This window comes from Gadus morhua, chromosome 20 (assembly GCF_902167405.1).
Source record: "Gadus morhua chromosome 20, gadMor3.0, whole genome shotgun sequence".
Lineage (NCBI taxonomy): Eukaryota > Metazoa > Chordata > Actinopteri > Gadiformes > Gadidae > Gadus > Gadus morhua.
The window spans coordinates 13,221,043-13,247,542 of record NC_044067.1 but is presented as its reverse complement, the minus strand read 5'-3'; the positions used below and the strand labels follow the sequence as shown (position 1 = coordinate 13,247,542).

Sequence of the window (26,500 nt, the reverse complement as noted above, 5' to 3'; positions counted from 1 at the left end):
TTCCATTCCATACAATTTGAATCATTGTGTAACAGCTTTATATCTTTACAGGAATGTGGGTCATCATCATGAGTTTTGATTATGGTGATACACTATGGAGGTATAGCCCATCCCTGACGAGAGAGAGCCGAGGGAGGGATTACAAGAGAGAGAGGGAGACAGAGAGAGTGTGGAAGAGAGAGTGGTAGTAAGATAGATAGAGAGAGAGAGAGCGAGAGAGAGAGAGAGAGAGAGAGAGAGAGAGAGAGAGAGAGAGAGAGAGAGCGAGAGAGAGAGAGAGAGAGAGAGAGAGAGAGAGAGAGAGAGAGAGAGAGAGAGAGAGAGAGAGAGAGAGAGCCTATCTATCCCGACCAGAGAGGTATAGCGCTGTAGAGATTGTCTCCCATTAGCTATAGTGTAAGACAGATGTGCTGAGAAGATAATTCCAGACCACATGACCAATTGACCAACAGAAAATCCATCACTATTACATCATCCCTCCAACATCCTCCCCACCAACATCTGCCAACCTCTTCCTCAGTTCGGCTACTGGCTTATGATGTCATCAAACTGCACCAGGTGCTATGGCTGCTCAGCATGACGGAGGTAAACTGATAGCCACAGGCTAACAGTTTTACAAGCTCTGAGATAGTGAGCAGAGCCCAGAGCCCAGAGCTAATGCTAATGCTAACGCTAACTAATCCATACAGAGGTGCATACACGGCAAAGAAATTGGACAATTCTGATGTTCAGTTGCTCTGATCAAATGGTAGGGGGGGAGACAGGAAAGAGAGGGGGGGATTTTGGGGGGAAAGAGAGAGAGAGAGAGAGAGAGAGAGAGAGAGAGAGAGAGAGAGAGAGAGAGAGAGAGAGAGAGAGAAGGAAACCGTGGTTACAGGATGTTTACTCTGAAGGAAAATGGCAGGAGGATAAAATGGAGGAATAGAGAGTGGGGGTTATTGTGGGTTAGTGTGTGTGTGTGTGTGTGTGTGTGTGTGTGTGTGTGTGTGTGTGTGTGTGTGTGTGTGTGTGTGTGTGTGTGTGTGTGTGTGTGTGTGTGTGTGTGTGTGTGTGTGTGTGTGTTTGTGTGTGTGTGTGACTGTGTGTGTGTGACTGTGAGTGTGTGTGTGAGTGTGACACTCACACCCGTAGAAAAGGGTCCAACACATTAATAAACCATAAAGTGCACGGGGCCCACCATTTCCACACACATACACATGAAGTCAAAAATATAAACAACCCAAACATATCACACAGATGGAATTACCCACTACATAACTACCGAATATCTTATCAGGAAATGCACATTAACATCTTAAAGTCAGCTTATAAACTCAGTCGCGGAAACACACAGGACGGGAGGTGTTGACTGAATCCTGCCTCCGCCTCTCTGGTTTGTACTGCCTCAAGAGTCCGAAAGGCTGTAACTTCAGCTGCACTGATCAGCATTGTGAGTGTACGGTCATTGGTCACTGGCTGGGCCAAGTGACACCAGCTCGGCTTCGTATCCAAGAGGGATCATAGACCATTGAATCTCCTAACCCGTTGAAACGCCTTGAAGGAATAGAAGGAAACGATTGACTGAAATTACATAAGATTACAATGGATTTCACACCATCTAATTTTCTGAAGCTTAATGCACACCATGATGACCCTTAATAACATAATTAGAGGTGATTTACGCATTTCTGTTACTTTGAATAGACGCATTTCTGTCACTTCGAATAGACGTCAAATAGTAAGAATTAGACAACGAGCTGTCCATATTAGCACTGTTGTGAACTGTGAATGTAGTTTGTCTGTCGTTGGTTCGGTGATAGTTTACTCTTGTTTGTGTTGTAAGTATGGATGCAAGTATAGATGCAAGTAGGTGTGTAAGTGTAGCAGATGAAACTGGTTTGGACAAGTTTATTTGTGCTATTGGTCAGCAGTTGGTGCGATTAGGAGTTTTTTTATGTGTTATGTGGGCGACAAAGACAACAAAAGAGCACTTAAGCGTTAACAAGAGTGTGTGTGTGTGTGTGTGTGTGTGTGTGTGTGTGTGTGTGTGTGTGTGTGTGTGTGTGTGTGTGTGTGTGTGTGTGTGTGTGTGTGTGTGTGTGTGTGTGTGTGTGTGTGTGTCTGTGGCTTATTCCTCTGTGTTCTGAATCGCTTCTGCTGTTAGGAGTTGCAAACGAGAGTCTGCCCGGTGACAAGACAGACAGCTTTGAGGAACTCTGCTCCAATAAGAGACCTGTGTTCTGATCACATGACCAGGGTACTGGCCAACCAGGGGCTGTGTTGTGATCATGTGATTGGGTTTGGGGCGGGATTTAAAGGCTGAAAACAAAGCTAATGAAGGCATGAGGGGTGCCAGCTGGCAGGAGGAGGCAGATCAGAGGAAGAGGAGGAAAGAACGGAAAGAACAAGACGTTAAAGGAGAAGAGGAGAAGGAGGAGAAGAAGACTCTAGCCAGGTCTGGTTTAGTCCTAAAGGCCCCCACATTCCCACCTCACATACAGTGAGGACAACCCCCCCCCCCCCCCCCCCCCCCCAAACACACACACACACACACACACACACACACACACACACAACCCTAACACCCCCCAGACAGACCATAAAGCAGAAGCAGCTAGTACAACTGGACATGCAACAGGTGTTGTGTTACACTGAAAAGCAAGAAACCATTAAGAGCTGCCCTCAGAGCCATAGGAGACAAATAAACCCTGTCACAGCACAGCTGCCTCAGAGCCATAGGAAACAACTAGAAACAATGAGAGCTGCCTTCACAGCCATAGAGAACAAGAAACCATCAGAGCTGCCTTCAAGGCCATAGGAAACATCTAGAAACCATGAGAGCTGCACTCACAGCCAGTGTTGGGCAAGTTACCTCAAAAGAGTAATGCATTATTTATTACTTACTTGTACTGTCATTTCAAAGTAATTAGTTACATTACAATATTACTGTCTTTGAATTTTAAGGCATTAAACGACTTTTAGATTACTTTTGCATTACTTTCACCCAGTGGCGGCGCCAGGGTGTTGCTTGCTGTAGCTATAGCAACACCAAGATTTGGCTTAGCGACACCAAAGCAACAGTTGGCTAGATGTTAAATTTAAGATCTGGGGTAATTTTATTTATGTTTGAATATGATGATATTTCGCCAACATCTCGCTCACGCCAGTGCCAGCACCGCCACTCGCGAGATTACAAACGAGTGTAACGTTGCCTAGCGACAGTTAGAATAACAGCCTACCGGAGTTTCCAATTAAAAAATAAAAGAACACAAATTACAAAGGAGAAGTTTCTCGTAAGGTACAAGGTGGTGGCGACGACAGATAGTAAAAACGTGGACCCTAACAGTGAGGAATCTGAGGATCAAAGAAACGATTTGGATTTTTTGGAAGGAGAAGAACATTCTAGTCTACCGCTGTCTCCCGCCTAGCCATCCTGTCAGCAGTAACTGGACGAAGCCGACAAACATGCTAGCTAGCACTCCTACCAAAGATTCTGCTGCCTTGAGTCCCATCCCGTCTACAAGTATTGTCGTGCCAATGTAGTTACCCCCGATAGAAATGCGGGAGCGCGCATGCATCCAGTGCAGGTGGAAGGACAGATCTATATATTAGACTCATTCAGTCAGTACAGTGCTCAAGCTCAAGCTCGAAAACTTGAGCATCGGCAGTAGCAAGATAAAAAAGATATCCTCTGTCGACGAGATGTGTTTGATGTCTATGTTTGATGTCTTTGATGTCAGATGATATAATCAAAGATTACTCTGGGTAGGAAACACTGATGTTTCCTGTGCAGGGCCCAACTGATATTACTTTTTTGCCACTGACTCAATACCAGTTTCAGGATAAAAGTCGGTCGGGTTTCCAAAGAGAGCATTCAGACTGGCACTACCATAAGGTTCCCCCACGCACTGATATCATGTGACCCCCAGACAGGAAACTGCTCAGGGGTTATGGGTCAGGGTCTGGGACTTCCGCCACCAAAGGTCAAAGTTCCCTTGGGGTCGAGGGGCGTTCTGGGTGAACCCAGGGGAACTTTGACCTATTGGAGGAAGGGGGGCACTAAGGTGTCACTTTAGTGAGAGACTGAGGAAGTTTCTTTACTATCAAGAAATGTTGGTGCCATGGCAAGCTAGTCCAGGACTACCAGCAAAGTGATACTAAAGGGAAAGACTGGGAACAAGACACGACCTGATCCAGAACCACAGAGGTCACTCTGCCCAAATCAAACATGTGAATGTTTTATTTCAGTTTTACAAACAACAATGTTGGCTCCTCCTCCCTCCTGCTGCCTTTTGGCTAACCCAGATGGTCAAGAGATGGTTCTCCATGCATACAATACCACCACCCCTATATGGGCACACAAACACACACACACACACACACACACACACACACACACACACACACACACACACACACACACACACACACACACACACACACACACACACACACACACACACACACACACAAACAAACACAGCCAAACTAAAGAGGCTCAGACAGGCAAAACCACTGGTATTAAGGAAGGATGGGGGGGGGGGGGTTGTCTCGGAGGGGTTCTGTGCTAGCTTAGCTCTGCTCAGCTAGTCCAGGTCTGGTCTGGTCTGATTAGAATACAGGATTAACCATTCACCAGATGGACTTGATATTACCTCATAACATCTGCAGAATGACTGGCTGTGTCTGAAAACATCTAATCCATACTACATTTTGCTTAATTCGAGCATATTCTGTGCATACATTCATAAAGCTTTATTTAGGGAATAATGTTAGACTTAATTTCCCTACAAATGTACTAGTTATCATTTAGCAACACACCCCTATCTGCCCCTTATTGACACGCATCCGGAATGTCCCTTTAAAATAAACGCATCAGATAAATGACAGAGTAGTAGTAGTAGTAGTAGTAGTGCATCTCTGGTCTCTATGAAGGACAACAAAAGTATACCGAGAGAGGAGCCACCAACTAAGTGGGGTCAGGGTTCACATGTCAGCCAAAAACAACACACATGATCTCGCCATGGGGCAAGGCTTGAAGAAGCCTTGTGGAGCGGAGACTGCTGGTAATGCACCTGGACGATCCCAGCAGTACCATAGACTTATCATACACTGTTCCTCTGATGCATATGTTCCAAGGAACACCTACTGTGTTAGCGTCTAACACCTAAGCGTCTTAGAGTACCATATTAAGCGCTATATAAATTTCATTTATTATTATTATTATTATTACTGTACGTCTATACGTCTTCTTCTTTAAACGTCGATGGGCCATACAGGCGGCCATCTTGGAATTGAGCAGAGGCATTGTGTCTTCTGGTTCCTTTCAGACAGGAGGAGGTCAGAGAGGAGTAAGGAGGAGAGCTCCAGGAGGAGACTCTAACACACACTCAGCACACCATCACTAAAAATTAATGGATGGGGGAGGAGGCAGATAGGAAGAGACAAGGCCACAGAGAGACAAGGCTAGAGGAAGATCTAGCAGAGAGACTGACATGATTAGAGACAGCTTAATGGTAGTGGTGGAGTCATGAGTAGCGTATGCTGGGTACGTGTGTGCGTGTGTGTGTGTGTGTGTGTGTGTGTGTGTGTGTGTGTGTGTGTGTGTGTGTGTGTGTGTGTGTGTGTGTGTGTGTGTGTGTGTGTGTGTGTGTGTGTGTGTGTGTGTGTGTGTGTGTGTGATCACAGTCTATGTTTGTTCAATATGTGTGTACTAATAGACATCTCGATAATATGCTACATGCTGATTTTCCTTCCTCTTTAAATTACTAAGTATTGGTCATCGCTCTCCATTCCCTCTCCATCTACCAAGGTGGAGCTGGAGTGATGTTACCCAGTAGGAGAGTGAGTAATACCCTCCCTCATTACACAGTGAGGATCGGTCCATCCAAGAGGAACCAGTCCTGTTTAGGATGGAGGCTACACCTCCAGCTTCATGCTACACCTAGCACACTGCTAGCATGCTGCACTTCAAGCTACCTCCCTATGCTATACCTCAATTATGTGCCACCTCTAGCATGCAACACCTTTTGCTATAGCAGCTGATGTAGCCCGCTACTTCTATAACATGCTATGAAAACAATGTTCTATGATGAAGCAAAGCAGAAGTAACTTTGATTTAAATATGGTTGGGAGTTTTCCTCTCAGCAGAAAGAGGAACAACATTTGTTCTGGTTAGTTAGAATAATCAGTATATCTTCAATCAAATATAATAACCAAATATAAAAATGAAGGCCAATACCTGAATAAATACATGCACCTTTTACCTTAAGTACCGATTTATACTGAGCAAAACCCTGAACTGTTAAATGATAACCTGAAGGTATATAATATCAGACAGAGTCAAGGTAAAGGGGAACCAAGCTAGTGGAATTGACATGAGGACGTTACCTGAGAATCTAGATCATGAGTGAAGGCTCGACAAGGCTACACTGCTGTGAACCATGTTGACTATGCATCTCATAGGAATAATGCTACCAGTTGTTGGCTATTCTGTACTTCTTGTATACCTACTTCCTGTGTTTAAAAGGACAGACATTCCCGTTTGAATGACCGGAATTTTGAGCCAATTTCTGGTGAGGATTGTATAATGGACATGTGCACTCTGCCCCTTTCTGAATGTAAGTTTAGCCTTTAGCCTATATATATATATATATATATATATATATATATATATAACAAATAGAAAACATGACTGATGTTGGATTGGGTTCGTTAGACCTGATGTATTACAAATTATAACACAAATGGCGACAAGTGTTTAGGGTAGAAAATAAATATTGTGTTTAAACCTCCTATCTTATAGCAACAAAACGGTAGAATTGGCTATGAACTCAGATATTCTGTATCAGTACACAATACATATAGCCAGGAGCGTCGCTAGCAATTGAAAACATTCGGGGCTGTAGCCCAGAAGTTAGAGTCATTTTAAAAGGGGGTTCGGGGGTTTCTCCCCCGAGAAAATTAGAAAATCGGGCTGATGAAATATGCAATTGTAACGTAGTTTGAGAAGGAAAGGAAAGACCAATCGTCATGTCTGACTGTGTGTGTGTGTGTGTGTGTGTGTGTGTGTGTGTGTGTGTGTGTGTGTGTGTGTGTGTGTGTGTGTGTGTGTGTGTGTGTGTGTGTGTGTGTGTGTGTGTGTGTGTGTGTGTGTGTGTGTGTGTGTTTTAGCATGCATGCAGGCGTAATTTGAACCTACGGTTACTAATATTCATACTGGTTTAAATAATACATTTGATAGTATTTCCCATCTTTGCTGAGCATGAGTTTTGTTCGCAAGATCAGTGATTGAAACAAATAAAAGCCTGGGCTATTTAATTTTTACGGTACCACTGTCATGCACCTACCCGATGTCAAGTGGACCGGGTTGAATTCACTGCGGGTCTCTCTTCTTATATCCATCTTACCAAAGATATTTTATAACTGTCCTTCTCAACACTCTCTTATCTCACTAAAAGGCTAGCAGAATGAAACAGCAATATCGACGAGATGCGCTATGCAGAGAGAGGAAAGAATACCGACGTTGAATTTGCAACATTTTGCAACAAATTGTTCTAAATCCGCCCATATATGGACACGTCCGAATTTTGCAGTTTTCACTGGCTACAATGTTGCATCTGTGGCTGCTGGTAATGCAACCACAAAGAAGTTTACTCTACGGGGCTATTTTCATCATTATTATTATTATTATTTTTTTTTTTTCACGGCACAGCGATCCGGGGCTATTCCCAAAAGATCCGGGGCTATAGCCTCGAATGCCCAGGTCTAACGACGCGCCTGCATATAGCACAGTACAGTAATACACACTATTCGTTTATACAATTCTTTAAGTTAAAACCATCAAATGATGTCTTGCATTAAAATTATGCCGTTCAGGAGAGGGGGGCAAAGTCTGTTTGTGGGGTCAGGGGTATTTGGGCAGCTGGAGGGTCAAGGTTGTGGGCGGAGTCTATGTCAAGGTTCAGGGATGTGGGAGGGTGTGATATAGCTCCAGGGATGGGGGCGGAATCAGATTGAAGTTTACATGCGGAGGGATCGGCTGTATCAGTGGATGGAATCTGGTGTGAATGATTTGATTGGGTGCCAAGCTGAAACACAGAGCGCGCTCAGAAGGCTAGTAGTTAATTAAGGCCCAGCTCTTGTTTTTAATATGGTTAAACCATTTGCTCAGAGAGGAGAAGGGTTGAGATGCTGACTCGGGTCTTCTACTCCTCTTATCCAACATGTCCTGCAGATTATGGCTTGGCTTTTTCAAGCATAGTTTTCACTAAAGGGCCAGAGAAACTGAAACCCACTTTAACTGCTATGACCTGTGACCTTTATATAAGTGCTTGGTTGTTGGACTTCAATATGTGTAAATACTCTTTTACACTGTGTGTGTGTGTGTGTGTGTGTGTGTGTGTGTGTGTGTGTGTGTGTGTGTGTGTGTGTGTGTGTGTGTGTGTGTGTGTGTGTGTGTGTGTGTGTGTGTGTGTGTGTGTGTGTGTGTGTGTGTGTTTGTGTGCGTGTCACATCTCAAGTGACAGAGCAGCCATGTGAATGGATGGCCGTAGATCTGGGGGGGGGGGGGGGGAGGGGGGGGTGGTCATGGCAGGCTACCATTGGTTAGATCTCTCGTCAGCACTATATATAGCGACGAGTAGGACCGGTACAGAAGGATCGAGCCAGGAGAAGATCAGCAGCTCTGTGCATAATGTCTCACACACATACACAAATACTCATCACTACGGCATGACCCTGCTCATTCATCTCAGCCCCCTCCCATCATTGAGATTATAGTGAATTTTGGACAACAGCAAATAAAACTATTCAAGGCAGAGAAGTACGACCGACCGACCGACCCCATTTCCATATTACCTGAGGGTAATAGAGTGGGTCTTTCCTCCTTATCGCAGTGGGGTCGAGCTGTCAACCCTCCCCCCATCCCTCCCGACCAAACCGGGCTAGCCTCTTCTCAGATCAACCCATCCCTGAAGAAGGTCCGCAGGTGTACACACCCGTGGCCACGAAACCAAAGACTGAGTCACGGATCACACGCCTGACATCCCAAATCTACGGTCGGGGCCAAGGTCCAAGCTGGGCCAAGGACAACCGTTGGGTTAAGATTATGTTCATTATAACCTGTTCTTTTTACATATGCAGTTTGAAAATCACAAAATAGGACTCTCAAAGATTCCCCATTGAAAGGAGAGAAGGTATCCTGAGAACCGGTCGGGGAACAAGCCCGGGCAAGGCTACTCATCCACCCTCTTCTCCGCCTCCCCCTTCTTGGGTTCTACTCTATACTCCCTCCTTGCTCACTCCCTCCTCTCCCTTATATCCTCTCCCCTCCTCAGTTATCCTTTCCATCCTCTCTGTCCTCCTCTCCCCATCCTATCTGCTACAAATAGCCGCATGTCCAAAAGATGTAGGATTTCGGGTCCAGAACTAGGCCAGCGCGGCCGACCGATGGACGCAAAAACGGCCCCGTTATTTCCGAGGTGTGTCCGCCACATCTACCTGACAAATGACTAAATCCCGGGCCTTGCGCAGGCCTATAACATGAATGCGCAGAGTCCTCTACTCGATGCTGCATGCAGCTGGAGAAGTCGGTCGGTGTATGTATCAATTGTGATCGATCGGGATATTACAAACGCATTGCTAACGTGGAAATAGAAATGATGTTGGGCTAAACATCCTGGGCGGGGTGGGGTGGTGGAGCGGATCCCGGCCAGTTGAAAGCCGGCAGATTATCCCGACAGAGGAAAGCTATAATTGTCATCTCAGATCGGGAGGGGAAAGACATGTCTGTGCTGCAGATTCGTGCTTCTTTCCCGACGCTATTGGGCTATGAACCAGGAATGCTACACGAAGAGGAGGGAGGGGAGCCAACCAACCTTGTAGACTTGTCCATAGGTCCCATTGCCGACCACCTCCACCAGCTCGAAGATCCCAGCAGGGTCCTGAACACAACACACAAATACACCGTTTAACCATACTGGGTTTCATTTTAATGGGAGTTAATAAATGGGATGGATTTAGGTTAGGGTTGATACTACTGGAACTACCGCATGCCAGTAGGCTCTATACATATGGACCAATACCACATTAACATCATATAATGCACAAATACTGTGCATTTACTATTTTTCTGCACATTGATCCAAGCAGAGGGGGGAAAAAAGCAAGAAACGGGATCAGAGAAAAACACTCACCCGGAGAGATGCGAGGTCTATTTCCACAAGACTTTTAGCAGGAGATTCGTTCGCCATTTTCAAAGCTAAATAGAAATCGCAGCGTCTCTATCGCTTCCTTCAAACTGATTTTAGAGCTACAGAACACAACCCATCGTCGGGAGGTTTCTCCGTAATCCCCAACTGGTGGTTTCAGCCCCGATGCACGTTTTCTTGGTCCCCGACGCCGAGCACAAGACGCGGCTACTCCATACCCGTGAACCGCTACTGTTACCAACCAGTGTCTCTCTACCTCTCTCTCTCGCTCCCTCGCTCATCCCCGCCCTCTCCCACTGCTCTGGGTCAGAGAGAGGGAGAGAGGGAGGGATAGAGAGGCACCAGAGACAAGGGGAGATGTTTGTATTTAATCCCTTGGTAGTTTGTTTATATTTTTATATTATAGTTATATTTTACTAGATATTTAACCTTCATTATTATTTACTATGTGTTTGTTTTTGCAATGTGAATGTGTATAACTTAATGTCATATAGAAGGAAGGAAGGGGTGTGGGTACAAGGCCTGGGAATGGATGTTGTTAGTGAAACAGTAGATAACGGCTCTCCAGCTTTATACTTTGTATCAGTGTATAAAACATTGCATCACCAAGAAGGGGACTATCATTTATTGACATTACACGATGCTTATAGCAATGTTTACGTACAGCAGCAGTTCTACATTGTTGACATATTACTGGATGAGACTAGTTAAGACAGAGACAGATCAAGGGGTCAGACAGTCATTAAGGATCAGGTAGGTGTTAGACAGTGAATACAGAGGGGTCACGAATGAGCGTGTTATGCTAAGGCAAATACTACAGAGAGAGGACATTAAGGAGCAGGTTAGACAGTGAATAGAGAGAGGTAATTGAGGAGTTATAATCCAGTTCATCCAGGGAACATGTAATGAGATGTTCAGGCGTGGTCATAAGTATATGCCAGTGTCCTTCTGCATTTCTATTTCTCTCGCTCTTTCTGTCTGTTGACCAAGAAAAATTCATCCCTGGACGAACTCCATGCCCTCCGTTTCTCTGTAGCAGCATAATGCAACAATGCCACCTAGTGGCCAACACTTGCCGTTCCATTCAGCGGAAATCGTCCACAACTACATCGATGTCACTATGCACGCCACATGTGTATTACATGGGTCTCTTAATGTGTAGTTTCCTGTCATATTTTGAGTATTGTGGAGCAGATAGGGAGAAGCAGAGCCCAAGTGTAAATGAGTTTTATTTAATATGCAATTAAAAAAATGAAGTACAACATCTCCCTTTACAAATATACAGGGGGAACGCATGTTAACCCCACCCCAGAGTGCTCACAACAGCCATCGTTAACACCTAAATGGGCAGGGACAGAGCAGAGACAGACAGAGGTGGAGACAGAGGGACAGAGACAGAGAGAAAGAAGTAGAGACCGAGCAGAGACCGAGATAGAGGGACTGACTGATGTAGAGACGGAGAAAAAACGAGTGAAAGTACATCCCTAGATAAAACTTCACAATGGCCTCCGATATACATTGACGGACAGCGATTCATAACAGGACAACACGAGAGACACTCACAGAGTAAGACAAAGAGATGTGAAGCAGTCCAATCCTCAGACCTCTGACATTTCCGTCAGTCATCTCCAGCGCAACCTAACAATCTTCCTAAAAATCTAAAAAACAAATTTGCCATGAGAAAACCAAACAGTGCCTTATTTAATTCTGTCCTGTATTGGGACTCTAATTAGGTTTTAGTGCTTTCCTACCCTCTCGGTCGTTGAAAGCATAAACTAATACATTCAATCTGGAAATTCTCAAATTGGTTGTACATCAGATTGTATATTTTAGAGGTAGATAGGTATAGGGTATGTTTTTATTTTCCTTAACCTTTTGAGTATATTGTATGACTCAAACACTTCAAACCAAACTTTTGCTGAGTCAAAGGTTTGGGCACACCTCATTTGTCGGGGTGTGGAGCACCACAGGCCGCTATAGTCGGTCCCCTTTAGTTTAGCCAACCACTACGTTGCTTCTGCCAAATCATGTGATGGAATCACCATCAGCTAACGGTCATTTTTCTTTCCTAAATACAGACCTAAACTGGCAGTGATGTTGACAAAACACGGCTCCTCAAAGGGCCAGGGCTGAGATGATCAAGCTAGATAAGCAACAGATCAGATCAGAGACAGAGATGGACGGAGGAGTAGCAGATGACAGGGAAAAACCAAACACTTTACGTCATGGTTCTTCAGGCGCTGACTGGAGTACCTCAGAGTTCAGAAACATTCATACATGTTCTGATGCTGCAGTACGCGGTCAGAAGGCAAATCTCTTGGGGCAGATTGAGGGCCCCCAGGGGCCAGAGAGGTCAGGAGAGGAAGGGGCTTCCTGGGGGCTAAGGTCCAGACATCCTCCAGGCCCTCACCGGGGCTTCTTCCTCGTGACGAAAATAAGGACCCGGCGAATGGCAACCAGCCGGTCCTTGAGGGAGGTCATAGCCAAGATGGTGAGCTGAGCCCGGCTCTCCAGGGGGAGAACCGCCAGGAGCCACCAGTACCAGGCGGGGCCACTGGGTAAAGCCTGCCGAAACAAAGAACCACTCCATTACACTTGGGCTACGCTGTAGAACCACACAATTATGACTTGTGTGTGCAGAAGTAAATGGTTTTTAAGCCGTTTTACTGAATAAATTGCTTAGTCAATAGCTCCCCATGGCACTACAGTCGGCCATACCCCATGGCTAGGTAGTTCAGCTATGCAGCGAGTGAGTGAGTGAGTGAGTGAGTGAGTGAGTGAGTGAGTGAGCGAGCACCTGGGGCTCGGGGTCCTTGGTGGGCAGGTGTCCGAAGTGGCTGACGATTTGGTTCTTCATGGCGTCTCGGAGGGAGGTGAACCAGCTGTTAGCCTGCTCATACACAGAGTCATGCAGCTTCAGCAGCTCCAGCAGCTCCTCCCCCTCCTCCTGATTGGACAGAAAACAAGAGATTCTTAAATCTGATGCGGGACCAGTATATCTTCATATTTAACAGAGATTAAGTATTATAAAACATTTAAGACACATTTTGCGTGGGAAATGTCTTTGCATGTGTTTTCGTGCATGTGTGCGTGCACATGTGTGTGATAACACAGCCTACGCCAATAGCCTAGCCCACTCAGGTTAGCAACATAGCCTTGCAACACATATCCCCATTGCCTCGCCAAGCCAATAGCCTAGTCCACCCGGCCTGACCACATCAAATACCTTCTTGTCCTCCAGGTACTCTATCTTCGCTGTGTTATAGCCGTCTCGTTGGCCGTGGCTCAGCACCTTGAACCGCGACACACCGATGGTGTCCACCACCGAACGACCGTCGGGAAAGAACTTCACGTCACGCACCTGCAACACAAACTCCCTTAGTTCACGCAGGCAGTGCATAGTAACACCTGTAATTCACTGATCAACTGTAGTTCATACCATGATGATGCTAATACTGAAGCTAACGCAAAAACTAATGCTGATGAATCTAGATGGTAACGCTCACATCACTAAAGCTAAAGCAGCCACGCTTCACACACAGAGAGGGGTTGACCCCCTGACCTCACAGCGACTGACCTCAAGCATACAGCCGTAGTCGGCGAACCCCTTGAGGTCGTCGGCGATGCACATGCCAAACTGCTTGGTGCCGGTCTCCATGGAGCGGCGGATCATGAGGCGGTAGCGTGGCTCGAACACGTGCAGCGGACAGGGGATGGTGGGGAAGGCCATGGTGCACACGAAGATGGGCACCTCCTGGTTCAGACTGGACCACAGAAGAGGAAAGTGAGCCACAGCTGAACAACAAGCCACAGATAAACACTTAGCTACGGACTAATCATGAGGCTACAGTTAGCTACAGCTTAACACTGTGCACAGCTTAACCTCTAGCTACAGCTAAAAATGACTGCTAAAGAACTTGGCAACGGATAAACATGTAAGCACATATGGAAGAAAAAAAAATAATTCTATATATATATATATATATATATATTAGAGCTGTCAGTTAAACGCGTTATTAACGGCGTTAACGCAAACCAAATGTAACGGCGTTAATTTTTTTATCGCGCGATTAACGCAATTATTTTATAAAAAAAAAAAGAAACTTTTTTTTTTCTTTGGCTCAAAACAAAGAAGCAGTAGCCTGACTGCTATGTTCAAATTACATTTGTTCACAGCAGTCGTTTAATTGCACTATAGGCTCTTTTTTTGTATCGTCCTGTTTTGATCAGTGTATATGCCAATGTTGTTATCAATAAAAAATCATTTGCACAAGGCAAGCCGATGCACTTCACCATGTTGATAAGAGAATTAAAATGAGAAGAATTATGGGACAAAAAAAAAATCAAGGGATAGTTAGCATAGAAAAATAATTTGCGATTAATCGCGCATAATTAGAGTTAACTATGACATTAATGCGATTAATCACGATTAAATATTTTAATCGCTTGACAGCTCTAATATATATATATATATATATAATTTATTTTTTATCCTTAGCCTTCATTCACGTATTGAAATTTAAAAGGAACTTTTACTTTGAAAGTTCCTTAATTTCCTCCTCGTGGATCTTCTTCCTCTCTCCCAGCTCGTCTCCAAGGTAACGCTGTAGCACTTCCTCCATGAGCAGGGTCTTGTTGTACCCCCGAGTCGCCAGATACTTCAAAAACAAGTATAAATGCATAAATTAGGTATTGATTCCGCTATAGAGAGAAGAGGTATGGACGGAGAGTAAAAAAAGAGGCGCAAGAAGAGAGAAGAAAAAAGGAAGGAAAGAGGACCACCCTACACCGAATAAGAAGAGAGATTATGGGAGAAGGGAGGGAGGATATTATCAGAGCAGTGTAGGGCAGGCGGTGGGCTCCTCACCTCGGCCAGGTTCTCCTTACAGAGCGGACAGTTGGGGTTGTGGTCCAGGCAGCGCTCGAGACACTTCAGACAGAAGGTGTGGCCGCAGGGCGTCGCCACCGGCTCATAGAACAGCCTGCAGGAGGACACGGGAGAGGGGGTGACAGCGGCCGTTTGTTACTGGGTGTTTTACTAAAGCACAATATATAGCTGCGGTGCTGCGCCGTAAAACTAGCAGTTCACGCACGGCGAGTTTGAATTAGGTGTATGCATTAGTGAGTGAGTGAGTGAGTGAGTGAGTGAGTGAGTGAGTGAGTGAGTGAGTGAGTGAGTGAGTGAGTGAGGTGTGTGAAAGTGAATGTGAGTGAGTGTTATGTGTATAGGGTGTGTGGGTTAGTGAGATTGTAAGCGTGTGTGTGCTCGTGCGCGTGTTTACCTCATGCAGAGAGAACACTCCATGTCAACACTGTCTAGCAGCTCGCTTGGAACCGTTCTCCCGCAGTTCTTCCCGGCTGTCGGGCTCTGTGAGCTGCACCCCGCTTCTGGAAATAGACCACAGGACACACTGGGGTCAGTCCCACCGCACACTAAACTGGAACACAGCCCTTCTCTAGCCAATGACCTAATTTACTAAAGAAGGTAAGAGGTTCGGTTCACCACATAGCCAAATAGGTAGAGATGGATAAGGGGTCTCCATGTAGGCCACTGGGTCGAATGAGGTACGGGTCAGAGGTTCTATACTCTGTGCTGCGAGAAGTTGGTACATGTACCTGCTCTAGAGATCTTGGAGCGTGGGCAGAAGGAGATTGAAGTTCCCTCTCCACTGTACCTCCTTTTCAGGCCACCAGGAGGTGCTGGTAGGGCTGCCAGGACACTTAGCAGGCTCTTACTGCTGCCCTCCTTCCCATCCCCTCCTCTGCCTCCTCCCCCAGGGGCGTCTCCTCCGGGAGAGAGAGAAAGGGGGCTGGGGGAGGTGTTGCCGGCTGGAGGAGCCTTCGACGCGCTGAGCTCTGACTCCTGGAGGGAGGAGAAAGAGGGTTAATACAAATAAGGGTGTGTGCCGGCGTGTGTGTATTTGCATTGTATGTGTTGTTGTATGCATGCCTGTCCTCATGTGGAGAGCATACTAAATTCTCTCTCTCTCTGAGAAAGATTGGTTACGTTCTTCTAGAGGTACCCTAAATGCTGTAATCATCCAAAAAAATCCTAGCTGCAAATGTGTGGATGTGGATTAGCGCACTAATCTTTGATGAGCGGCTGGCTCTGTGCATTTGCGTGCTCACCGTAGAAGACCAGCCGAGTCTGGGGGTGAAAGTGTTGAGGGAGCTGAAGAGGGCAGGGGGTTTGATTAGGCGTGAGGTGCCCCCCCCCTGCAGTGGGTGGAGGGGGGTGGGCCGATCATCCCTCTCGAACACAGAGGAGAAGAGTTCGCTCAGCACCTGCACGCACAAAGACACACACACACACAAGAAACACAGCGAGGTCATGCAGGGTTTACAACGTGAAACGCTCCTTGCAGAAACACCACATAACCAATTCTAACCACGTCCTTGTTACCATGGAGATGAATACCTTATTAACTCATATTTCTCTCAATGACTTCAGCATTGTTCCCGTATATGCATCAAGCTAGTTGTCATAGCGACCTAGGAGGAGCCATACAGAGGACAAGGACTAGAATATCAGCACTTAATGGCTAATTTAAGTGCTCCAAGTTTAAATAGAAAGGAGGTGGGTCACTCATCCTCTGACGTTACTCCAGGAAGGACCAATTAGAAGGCCCGCCTTAGCACACATTATTTAGCAACACTGCTGCCATGGAAACATGGGGTCCTAATGATTCCAGACCTCTTATGTGTGTGTAGGTTTATGTTTTATGGTTCAATAAAAAATGAAAAATAAACATTTGTGCAAATTTGTGTGTATGCTGGTGTGCACAAATGCCTCCCTTCTAACCATATACCACTGTCACACATCTCCTGTGTTTGCATCAACATTCTCTTGCATTTCAACAGTGGGCAATAGGGGCGTTGGGTGAGAGATATTCCACTGGCTTCAGTACGGGACCCAGCCTCGGGGTGATGGCAACTCTGTATTCTAATGGAGAACGCCCAGTGACCCAGTTTTCCCTGCCATTTTAAAGCTTAAACTCAGTTTAAGCAGTCAGTTAGAGATAAAGATCTACATCTGTCTTTCGGAAAGAATATTTCTGCGTTGAATAGCAGTCTTATAATATGTACGTAAAACATCTAACCTAAAGCTATGCTGTTACATTGCTAAGAAGTTACGTTATTCAATTGATAAAAATCAAACTACCAATAAAATACCACCGTACCGTCTGCGCCTCCAGCTTGATTTTGGTACAATTGGGTTTGAGCGCGACACACAGGAAGTACTCCTGCAACGCCTCATCCTTACGACCCGCCTTAGTGAGGGCTGAAGCCATCAGGTGGTGAGCCTGGGAAGAGGGAGGAAACAATTAACCACCTGCTTTGACAATAAGAGGCGTCTTGACCCAGACCCTGATCACACAAAAAATATGTATACCTTGCTACTATGACTACTTTATTAACTATAATATTATTTCCTAATTTAAACAGATCTGCAACAGTATTATAATCTAGGTTATTTCCAAGGTGCCAGCAAGGGGACAACTAAAAACTACTCTTTTGTTTTGTGCTAGGAACTAACTCGGCCTTGACCATTAACGGACCACATGATGAGGCCACTGCTGGGAATGTGGTGCTAATGGGACCACGGTGGTCCAGACTAGGTCTCGGGTCAAAGTAGATCAGGGGCTAGGCTAGGTCGGAGCAGTCTAGGGGGTTACCTTGGGTGAGAGCGGTTTGCTCCGGCAAAGGCTGGTGGAGTCCTGGACAGCCAGGCTATAGTTGCTCATCTCCATGTGCAACTTCGCCCGCTGCATCCGCAGACTGCCTAAGGAGGGTGCTGTTGAGAACGGAGAAAGACAATGTTGATCAGTTCATGTCGGTATTATAAGTAGTGGATACACAGCCCAACGGCTTCTGTGATGGAAGTCCGACAACACCACTCTGCTCTTCAAAAGGTTCCTGAGGGAAAGCTTCTAGGTTCGTTTCACATTCAATTGCTCCGATAGAAACGCAGTAGTATCGCATACTGATGCCTGGGAGTCAGGAACCTCAACCCACGACAAGGTAGACTGTCGCCACAGTTGCACGTATAGGTTTTCTGCGTCACTTTACACAGGCAGCATGAGCTATGCTAGAAAACGCTTTACTCTTCATTCAGTGATTAGGACTCGGGGGGACCCCTACCCTAAACGATCCCTACCAGGAGGGAGTACAGCCTGAATTACCCCCTCTCGGCATGGAAGTGGTACAGCCCGACCAGCCCCATTTCTGGTAGGAGATGATACAGCCAGACCCCCCCCCCCCCCTGTAAGTGGTACAGCCCGACCTCGTCAGATAAAAACCACCTCCCGTTGGCCCCACTGGGCCTCAAAAAAGCAGGTCATTGCCTTGGGTTAGAGATAAATCAGGTTATAGCCGCTGTTTAACCAGATGTTAGCAGTTAGTCAAACACAGATTGCTAGCAAAACATGCTAGCAGTAAGTGACGCAACCCACTCAAAAGATGTAGTTAAATTCCTAGCAAAACAGTTCTGGGTTCCAGCCCTGATGTCATAAGCCCAACTTGCTTGTCTCCCTCCCTTAATCTCATTATCTTGAAGTGATACGTCTTACCTACCAGCGCCTCCTCCTTACTGTCAAACCCCTAATGACCCATCTGCCTTCATTGTATCCAACCCCTACCTGCTCCTTGTTGACATGGCTCTGTACATGCTCCACCGTGACCCTTGGAATATGCGTCTACGTTGATTTTAACTTGTACATTTACTTGGCCTTTGTATGCAGTGAGGTCTTGCATGGAGTGTACACGTGAGAACCAACCTCCGCCACCCATGGCTGGCCTCGTCTTATATCATTCTCAACGCCGTGTGCAGGCTCTCCGCATGACATGGGTAGTCAGCAAAAGAGACCAACACCAAACAGGTTGAATAACTGTGTTTGCTTACACAACCGTCCCCTATTGCGTAGTTTCGTGATTTGACAGTCGTTATAAAATACTTTGTGCTTCTGTGCTGGTTAGGTAATGAGAGAGACAGGCTTCATAACGAATGACCTGTGTTTTCATAGGGGGACAGATGCCACCTGTCGACGAATCTCGGAATGAAGAACACAAAATCTAGGTCAACCTGGCAAAACTCCATTCTCGACTATTGAAAACAACTAACAGTAATAACATCCACAATGTGTTCTTACCAAGCGCGACTGCTTCGTTGAAGTGATGAAGTGCGTCCGTGTACTTGAGTTTCTTCCACAAACCCTGCGCCTCTACCCAGTGTTTCCTGGCCCCACTCTCCGCCTCGAACCACTTCTCCAGCAGGCCACTGAGAACCACGTTGATCCTCTGACCCCCATCGGCGTCGTTTTTATCCAGTTTACGCTTGCAATGTATGCAGTCTTTCACGTCCACCAGGCAAAGTCTACAGAAAGTGTGGCCGCAGTCCAGGGTGGCGGGCTCGTGCAGCAGACACCGGCACAGGTGACAGGAGAACATGTCAAGGGGTTCCTCTTCAAACCCCTCAGCGTCTCTCTCGGCTCCGTCCGCGGCCCCGTTACCTGTTGTTTTCACTTGACAAGCAGTATTCCCATTCCCACTACTGATATTCAACTCCTTCTCGCGTAGAGTCCGGGCTATGCTTTCCACCAGCAATCGCAGCTCGTCCGGGCGCAGCTTCTCCAGGTTTGCCGACGTGCAATAAGAGTCTAGCGCTTCGGAGACGCGCCCGGCCCGGGCCAGGGAGTCGGCCTTCCGCAGACAGAGGCCCCGGTCGGGCTGCTGGAGGTCAGCGAGCTGGGAGCTGTAGATCTCCACGGCAAGGCTGAAGTCCCCGGCCAGGTTGGCCACTTCGGCCACCTCCAGCATCTCCGGGCATATCCCCGAGGCTTGGGGGTTGGAGAGCGGGTGGACAAACAGTTCTCCATGAAGGGGTTGGCTTTCTGTCGCCATCTTCTGCAAATTACTAAAAGTTATAGTTAAGGAGCGATATGGCAAAGCGAGCAAACATCCTCACGCGGTAAATAAAACATACTTCGCAGTGGTCAGTTCTCTTCAAGGACACGGGCGTCGGTTATGTTCCGCAGATAGGTGGAGAGAAGTTTGGCCTCATTCCGGGTAATATGAGCCCAAGTCCGTAAGTCCACATTTTTTAAAGACCGATTTCAATGTGCGGCTTCTGCTTATAGCCCTTCTATACAGTCCACTATTTTGAAAGAAGAGCAGTGATTATGTATTCCTCTCGATCGAAGAGTATCCAAAGCTTCGACAACAAAGTGGGAGGGCGGAATTAATTGAAGGTGACCAGACGTCCCGGTTATGAGTTGCGTGTCCCGACTCACGACAAAAGGCTGTTGGGGAGCTAAAATATCCCGGTTTTCACCAACTATGAAATGTCTCCTGTGGTCAGCGATTACATAGCCAAAGTGGTCTTATTATAGCCCGATCGTTAATACGTTCGACGTGTTAATGATCGTCCTCATCAGTGAGGGCATACGAAACAGGGATGGTCGCACAGTGAAAACTGATAGAAAGCCAGCGGATGAGTTGGGCGGAGATATTCGCGAATTTCAGAAGCAGGGAGATTCCGTACAAAAATATGTCTAATATGTCAGTTTTCCTTGCGTCAACCTGGCAAAGAGGAATCTTCGTTCCCACCTTAAATGCGTTGTTTGTTACACGAGCCAATTTTTTGGAAACCTGTCGGCAATTCTGCCAGCAATTCTGCCAGTCTGCCAGCAAACAAATCAATTTTGGAGCAAATTCACTCCTCAAGCAAAAAAGTGTAGGCTAATTTGAAGAGCGTTTCGTCTCTTGAGATTTATCTGCTTGATATTCTGTAATCGATTCAACTGGGAAGGCTACATGACTTGGAGGCGGTGGAATTGTCTTGAGGTAGTTTCCTTGTATCTGTGCTTGGGTTTAACCTAGATTCACGACATAAGCCACTCGTTATCGTCATTGCAGATATTTCCAATAATTTACGCAAACTCTGACTCCAAACAGGACCAGGATGAGAAATTCTGGATTCAAAATCGATCCAAATACATCCTCTTTCTTCATGACGAGATGCGAAGAAGCTAGGAGTTCCGATGGCACTTGAACGCCACTTTCCAATACAAACAGCGAGGCTAACCCTAATAGCGTCAGCCGCTCCTATTCCTTCTTATCCAAAGTCCTTATTTCAGGAGGATTCACACAAACCTTATGATCTGTCGCACTCACTCGCCCTCGCGCATATTACTGTACCGTATACACACGGATACCGCGGTGGTAACATTGAAAAATGAACAATAACTCCAAGGACCTCAATGTTGTGCTAGCCGACCAGCCTTCCAGTCGCTCGGACCGAGACAACAGCAAATCCAGAGAAACACACAATCCGTCAGGTGACGCGTGAACGGTGCCCCCGATTGGTCCGCTATGTGGCTCACTTATATAATCAGTATGATTGTGTAACTTCTCATCGCAAACGACGATGAACAGTGAAGAGACTCACTGCATAAAAGCCAATTCACACGTTTTGCTCCGTCCTCGTGTGAATTTACCTGGATTATAGATGCTACAAATAAAATAATTGTTTTGTTTTCATTTGCCCGGTTTAATCAGCGATGTCATGTCAATTTTGTGGCACACCTCGTCCGATAGGGGTGCTGATGGATGAACGGTTTTATGTAACGTTTTATATAAGCAGGCTGATAACTTGATTTTGTGTTACGTGAGCAGCCGTCCTCGACGTCATCTGTAATGTAAACACATACATGTTCGCTATTTCAATGGTTTCAAATAATTAATTGTGTGATTTTATGGCCGGGGGAAAATTATACAGTCCCATTTAAACTTATGTTATGTATTTTTCATTATTGTTAGCAGAATTAATTAATTAATGAATTAAGCAGAATAGAGCAGGGATACCAGAGCTGGAGAAGTTACACACACCGAGAGCTGATGGATAGGATGGTCTGTTCTACGTTGTGTCTACACACATAGGCCTACACACCTACCATGCAAGGGTATATTTCAGGCTCATTGTTGAAATGGGCATGTGGGATGACCCAGGTGTGCACGGCCACTTTCGTGGCAGCTCTGCACGCTCCTGCTCCGAGGGTTAAATCTACACATAGATCCCACAAATTGTTTTTTCACGTAATCCCTGGGATTCTCTTCCTGTTTCTCCAGGAAGATTTAAAACAGAACTAATCTGGAAGGCCACCCACCACAGAGTCCAACTAGTTCTAATGACACATCTCTTTGACCCAGATAATTACCTAATAACTGAAGGGACAGGTTAGGATGTTTGAGTCCCGGTCGAAAGTCTCTGGGTTGATCCCAATTTAAATGACCGCAGTCTAAACTGTAGGCCTCCAAGAGAAAGATGCCCCAACTCATATCTGCTTAAAAAAAGGCCTATCTGAATTATGAATTGCTTTGGATGAAGACTTCTGCTAAATATAGACAAAAAGAAATTAGTTGGGTTTGAAATAAACTAAGAAACTATTAACCACCCAGTAAGTAGGCCTATAGAGTAACTAGTCAGGTAACTCATCACAGATCCAAAACGTGTATCTGAATTCTGAAGTTGCTTTGGATAAAGTGAGCTACTGGGACTGTAACGTTAACTAAGTTACTAAAGTAAGTACCTGGGTAAGAGTGAGGTAACTCGTCGCAGATGTTGGGCGAGGCTCGCCTCGAGCTGAACGTGATGCTCCTGATAAGGTCAGCCAAGAGACACCTTGACGGTGGTCTGGCTGGCAGATGGAATGACACAGACACACACAGCACCATGCCTATTACAGCTGCTCTTCCTGTGTGTCACATAGCAGACTTTATATCAGGAGACCGCTATTGATGGACGTCATGTTCCCCTGATGACGGAGACACAAACGGAACTTGGATGAAGAATAGGAGGAGACGCTATATTGAAGTGCTAGAGCTATATAATAACGTTATGATTGCACCATCTGACCTTTGTGAGTGTAATTTTAATTTTCATCTGAATAATACAATTGTATTGATTTTAAACTAATCTGCCAGCCAGACTACAATTGTATTCTGGCTGGCAGATTAGCAATTTTTTTGGCAGATTAGCAATTTTTTGCTAACAAAAAATTGCTGTTTTGTTAGCAATTTTTTATATAAATTGGCTTTGAAGGTTTCCTGCTAATCATGTCCTCCTACCCAGGGGCGTAGGAACGTGTTTAACATTGGAGGGGACACATATCGGAAACCTGACAGATTCATTGATGGTTCGAAGAGAAATATGTCATAAATGAACTACACTGCAAAACATTCACAAATGTATTTTATTATTCTAAAAATATACATTTGTAAAGGAAAACACATTTTGAATGGCAGTATTGAACTGATACATATCAAATCAATTATTTAATTGCAGGCCTTATCATACAGTTTTGTAGACTGATAAATAACATGTGAAAAATATTGATCTAAATTTGAATTCGTATTTTCTGAATACCTTTTCTTTTCTTAGTTGTAGCCTATCTTATGCCTCAATGAACACACAGGCAAAGGTTAAGGTTAAAGGGAAAAACAGCATCAAGAATTTTAACATATACACCAACGGTTCTATCAACATCCTTTCTGTACCGACAGCGATATATTGATGCACTTCTTATGACAAATGTACTTATTGCAAGTAGCTTTGGATAAAAGCGGCTGCTAAATGTAAACGTAAATGTAACTTGTTTTTAATCTCGAGTAGGCCTATGTGATATTATTCGAACATTTCCACTAACTGATTGGTGTGTGAAGGCAAACGAAAACGACATTAGAATGGATGTAATGAACTGATAAATGTAAATTAGTGTGTAGAACTGATACAAATAAAAGCTAGATAGCACTGTAGTGTTATCCAACAGTGTCAAACGTGCCGTGACACACAAAAGGTTGAAAAACTATGGCCTAGGCAAAAGAGCCAAAATGTTTTCTTCTCCTGTCATTTGCAGCCACGAAATGCTTGCAAATTGACTTCTTGTCGGTAAGTCAAGTCTATCCTGATGGACATGACAGACAGCAACATGGTTGAGTCTGCTTTGAGACATTGTGGACCGGAGCCAGGTTTTGAGCCTGCGGAGGACACTAAAACTTCTCTGCTATTCTACTGTCGTCTTTTCATTTTAACAGCTCTAACCTGTTGCGTTAGCTGCAGACACCCGCATCTCAAACAGTCTGAGCCGTTGATGGGATGCGGCAGCTTATGGCTGTCTTGCGAGACAGCCGTATTCACGCGAGATCACGAGATCACGCGATTAGAGTTGTAGGCTGGCAGCGATCAGCAGCGGTGACAGCGGCGCTTACGTCCCCGATGGAAAGCAGGCAACTATTCTTCTAGGCAGCGATTCGAAGGCGTTTCCAGCCTGAAGTCCTTATAACTTCCAACCGCCCCCAACCCTACGCGCTGCCATACATGTGGCAGGTGACAAGACGCTGTATTGCGCTTTCAAAATAAAAGCGAGAAAAATATAAAAAAATATATATATATATTTTGCGGTATAATTTTTGGGGGGGACAAATGCGCCTGTCTCGAAAATTGGAGGGGACACGTCCCCTCCGTCCCCCCCGGTTCCTACGCCCTTGCTCCTACCTACTTCTCGCTCCCTCGCGTTCTCATCTCTCCCCAGTTTATAACCATTCGAACACATTTTCATAAATTATCAGAACACCAGAGGGCGCAGTGAACCATAAAATGGACTCTACCTTTTAGGTTGTGTCACAATGTGTGGTGTTACAGTTTTTCTCAGTCGCTTTGGTACATTTCTCAGATCAGAATCGAAATTCTCAAAACTACCTGTTCAATCTTCACATCATTATGTCACTTATCTCATTACTTTGAACAAGTTGCCAATGCTTTGGTACATCCATGCAAATGATTATGTACAATTCTCTGCTCTTTGCTACATTATCAATTGCTTATGTCATGTTGATCAAAATGTATTGCATGGGTCTCTATTGAATAGTCCCTTCCCAACAACTTTTAGGCATTTCATTGCATAAGTCTGTACATGCAAAATGGTTCAACAAGTTGTCATAATATGTCAAGCATATTTCTACACATTTCCATTAGACTTTTTTTTTTTTTTTTTATCTGTTCTGAATTGGTAAATTGTTACCAGGTGAATCTTGACTTTCTCTAATGAAGGAAAAAGTGTGAAGCGTTAGATCAACCAACGATCAACCAGTTTACTGAAATAGCTCAAAGGTGCATCTCATGAATCAACACAATGTTACAATGTCTGACAATGGAAGGACAAGGAATTGGACGGGGTCAAAAGCCAGAGAGAAGAAGAGGAAGAGGAGTGAGGCTGCATGAGAATGAGAATTTGTGGCACACCAGACAGGAACGTCTGGAGGTTTAGGAAGACTGCACTGTAATTCCTACAGCACTGCATGTACAGTTTTCCCAAAGGACATTGACATATGTTCACATTTCTATATTGAAATGTATACAAATAATACTGTAATCTAGATAGGAAGCAAAAATATGGTGGGTTGGGGGTGCACTCTTCTGGCATAAACATGTCTACACTTCATCTCCCTCCCTTTGATTAAAACAGCAGAACAATAGAACAATAGGCAGAAACATACTGCTGGGGTTCAGGGACTTCAGATGTGCTTACTGTGTAGGCCCCTTCAATAGGATATAATGCAAAAATACACCATTAAACGGTCCCCAGACCAAAATCACAGAACTAGATGATACACCAAAAGCTAATGGAGTGTAGTTGTAACAGTGAAAAGTGGAATGAAATGACTCATGACAATTTTGCAACAAAGCGAGTTTGATTAGCAAAGGTCCTCAGCCTATGGAATTAGATATTCGTATTCATACGAATATCGGCAGCAATTCGGACTTGGCTAATGGATTCACTTAGTTGGCTTTAGCACTGGTACAATTGGAGCAGATTTCTTGATTTAACTTTCAAGAAAGTTAAATAGAGTGGTCTACCGGTTATTTAACTTTCAAGTAAAATAAATATTTGTAAAATATTGCCCTTTCATAGGGATTATTTTTTTTGTGCATAGAGTGCCTTGAATACCACCTGATGCTGAGCCAATGTCTCCCCCAGCCCTGTGAAGCTCTCCATCTTGGGGACTTGTGGAACTTCCATGGCTAGATCACGTGACGACCCATGAGGTTTGGCCCTGCACCAGACAACACTATCACAGGTCACGTTTTGGGGTTGTCTTTGTAGATTATTTGTACCTGAGCCAATCTTTTTAACTCCTCTCCCCCCATTGTTCATTTGCAGCCTCTTTTTATGTTGAACCAGCCTGTGCCTTTCCTTTATCTAGCGGTTGCATGGAGCTTGGCCTATGATGATCAACAAACATCTCGTATTTTC

The 26,500-nt window shown here is 45.2% G+C and overlaps 2 protein-coding genes across 18 annotated transcripts in view; both read right to left on the bottom strand.

The window, feature by feature from the left end:
* Positions 1 to 10,476, bottom strand: part of LOC115532947 (mitogen-activated protein kinase kinase kinase kinase 4) — a 44,929-nt gene extending 34,453 nt beyond the window's left edge. For 8 of the 17 annotated variants that reach the window (XM_030343047.1, XM_030343050.1, XM_030343056.1 and 5 more), the window contains exons 1-2: positions 10,176 to 10,470; positions 9,858 to 9,923 (exon numbers count right to left, since the gene is read on the bottom strand). In XM_030343047.1, the coding sequence (XP_030198907.1) occupies positions 9,858 to 9,923; positions 10,176 to 10,232 (123 nt within the window). In that variant the 5' untranslated portion in view covers positions 10,233 to 10,470. Of the gene's footprint in view, positions 1 to 9,857; positions 9,924 to 10,175 lie in introns of all 17 variants that reach the window. The other 9 variants (XM_030343055.1, XM_030343060.1, XM_030343053.1 and 6 more) reach the window with 5 other exon arrangements.
* Positions 10,477 to 11,401: 925 nt separating this feature from the next.
* Positions 11,402 to 21,520, bottom strand: lonrf2 (LON peptidase N-terminal domain and ring finger 2). Its single transcript, XM_030343526.1, has 13 exons — positions 20,173 to 21,520; positions 19,340 to 20,093; positions 17,867 to 17,985; positions 17,372 to 17,494; positions 16,320 to 16,475; positions 15,807 to 16,053; positions 15,473 to 15,578; positions 15,058 to 15,172; positions 14,727 to 14,848; positions 13,768 to 13,954; positions 13,417 to 13,551; positions 12,988 to 13,137; positions 11,402 to 12,755 (listed from the first exon to the last, which is right to left on the bottom strand). Exons 2-13 carry the CDS (start codon positions 20,088 to 20,090, stop codon positions 12,597 to 12,599), a joined length of 2,370 nt encoding a protein of 789 aa, XP_030199386.1. The 5' UTR covers positions 20,091 to 20,093; positions 20,173 to 21,520; the 3' UTR covers positions 11,402 to 12,596.
* Between the last annotated feature and the right edge of the window lie 4,980 nt (positions 21,521 to 26,500).

Bases quoted from the DNA above. Each gene is read 5' to 3' on its own strand.
- lonrf2 (XM_030343526.1), bottom strand. From the start codon at position 20,090: ATGGCGACAGAAAGCCAACCCCTTCATGGAGAACTGTTTGTCCACCCG. The intron at 15,579-15,806 runs GTACATGTACCA...GTCTATTTCCAG, and splicing joins CTCCAAGATCTCTAGAGCAG to AAGCGGGGTGCAGCTCACAG. The intron at 13,138-13,416 runs GTATTTGATGTG...CTGTCCAATCAG, and splicing joins AGTACCTGGAGGACAAGAAG to GAGGAGGGGGAGGAGCTGCT.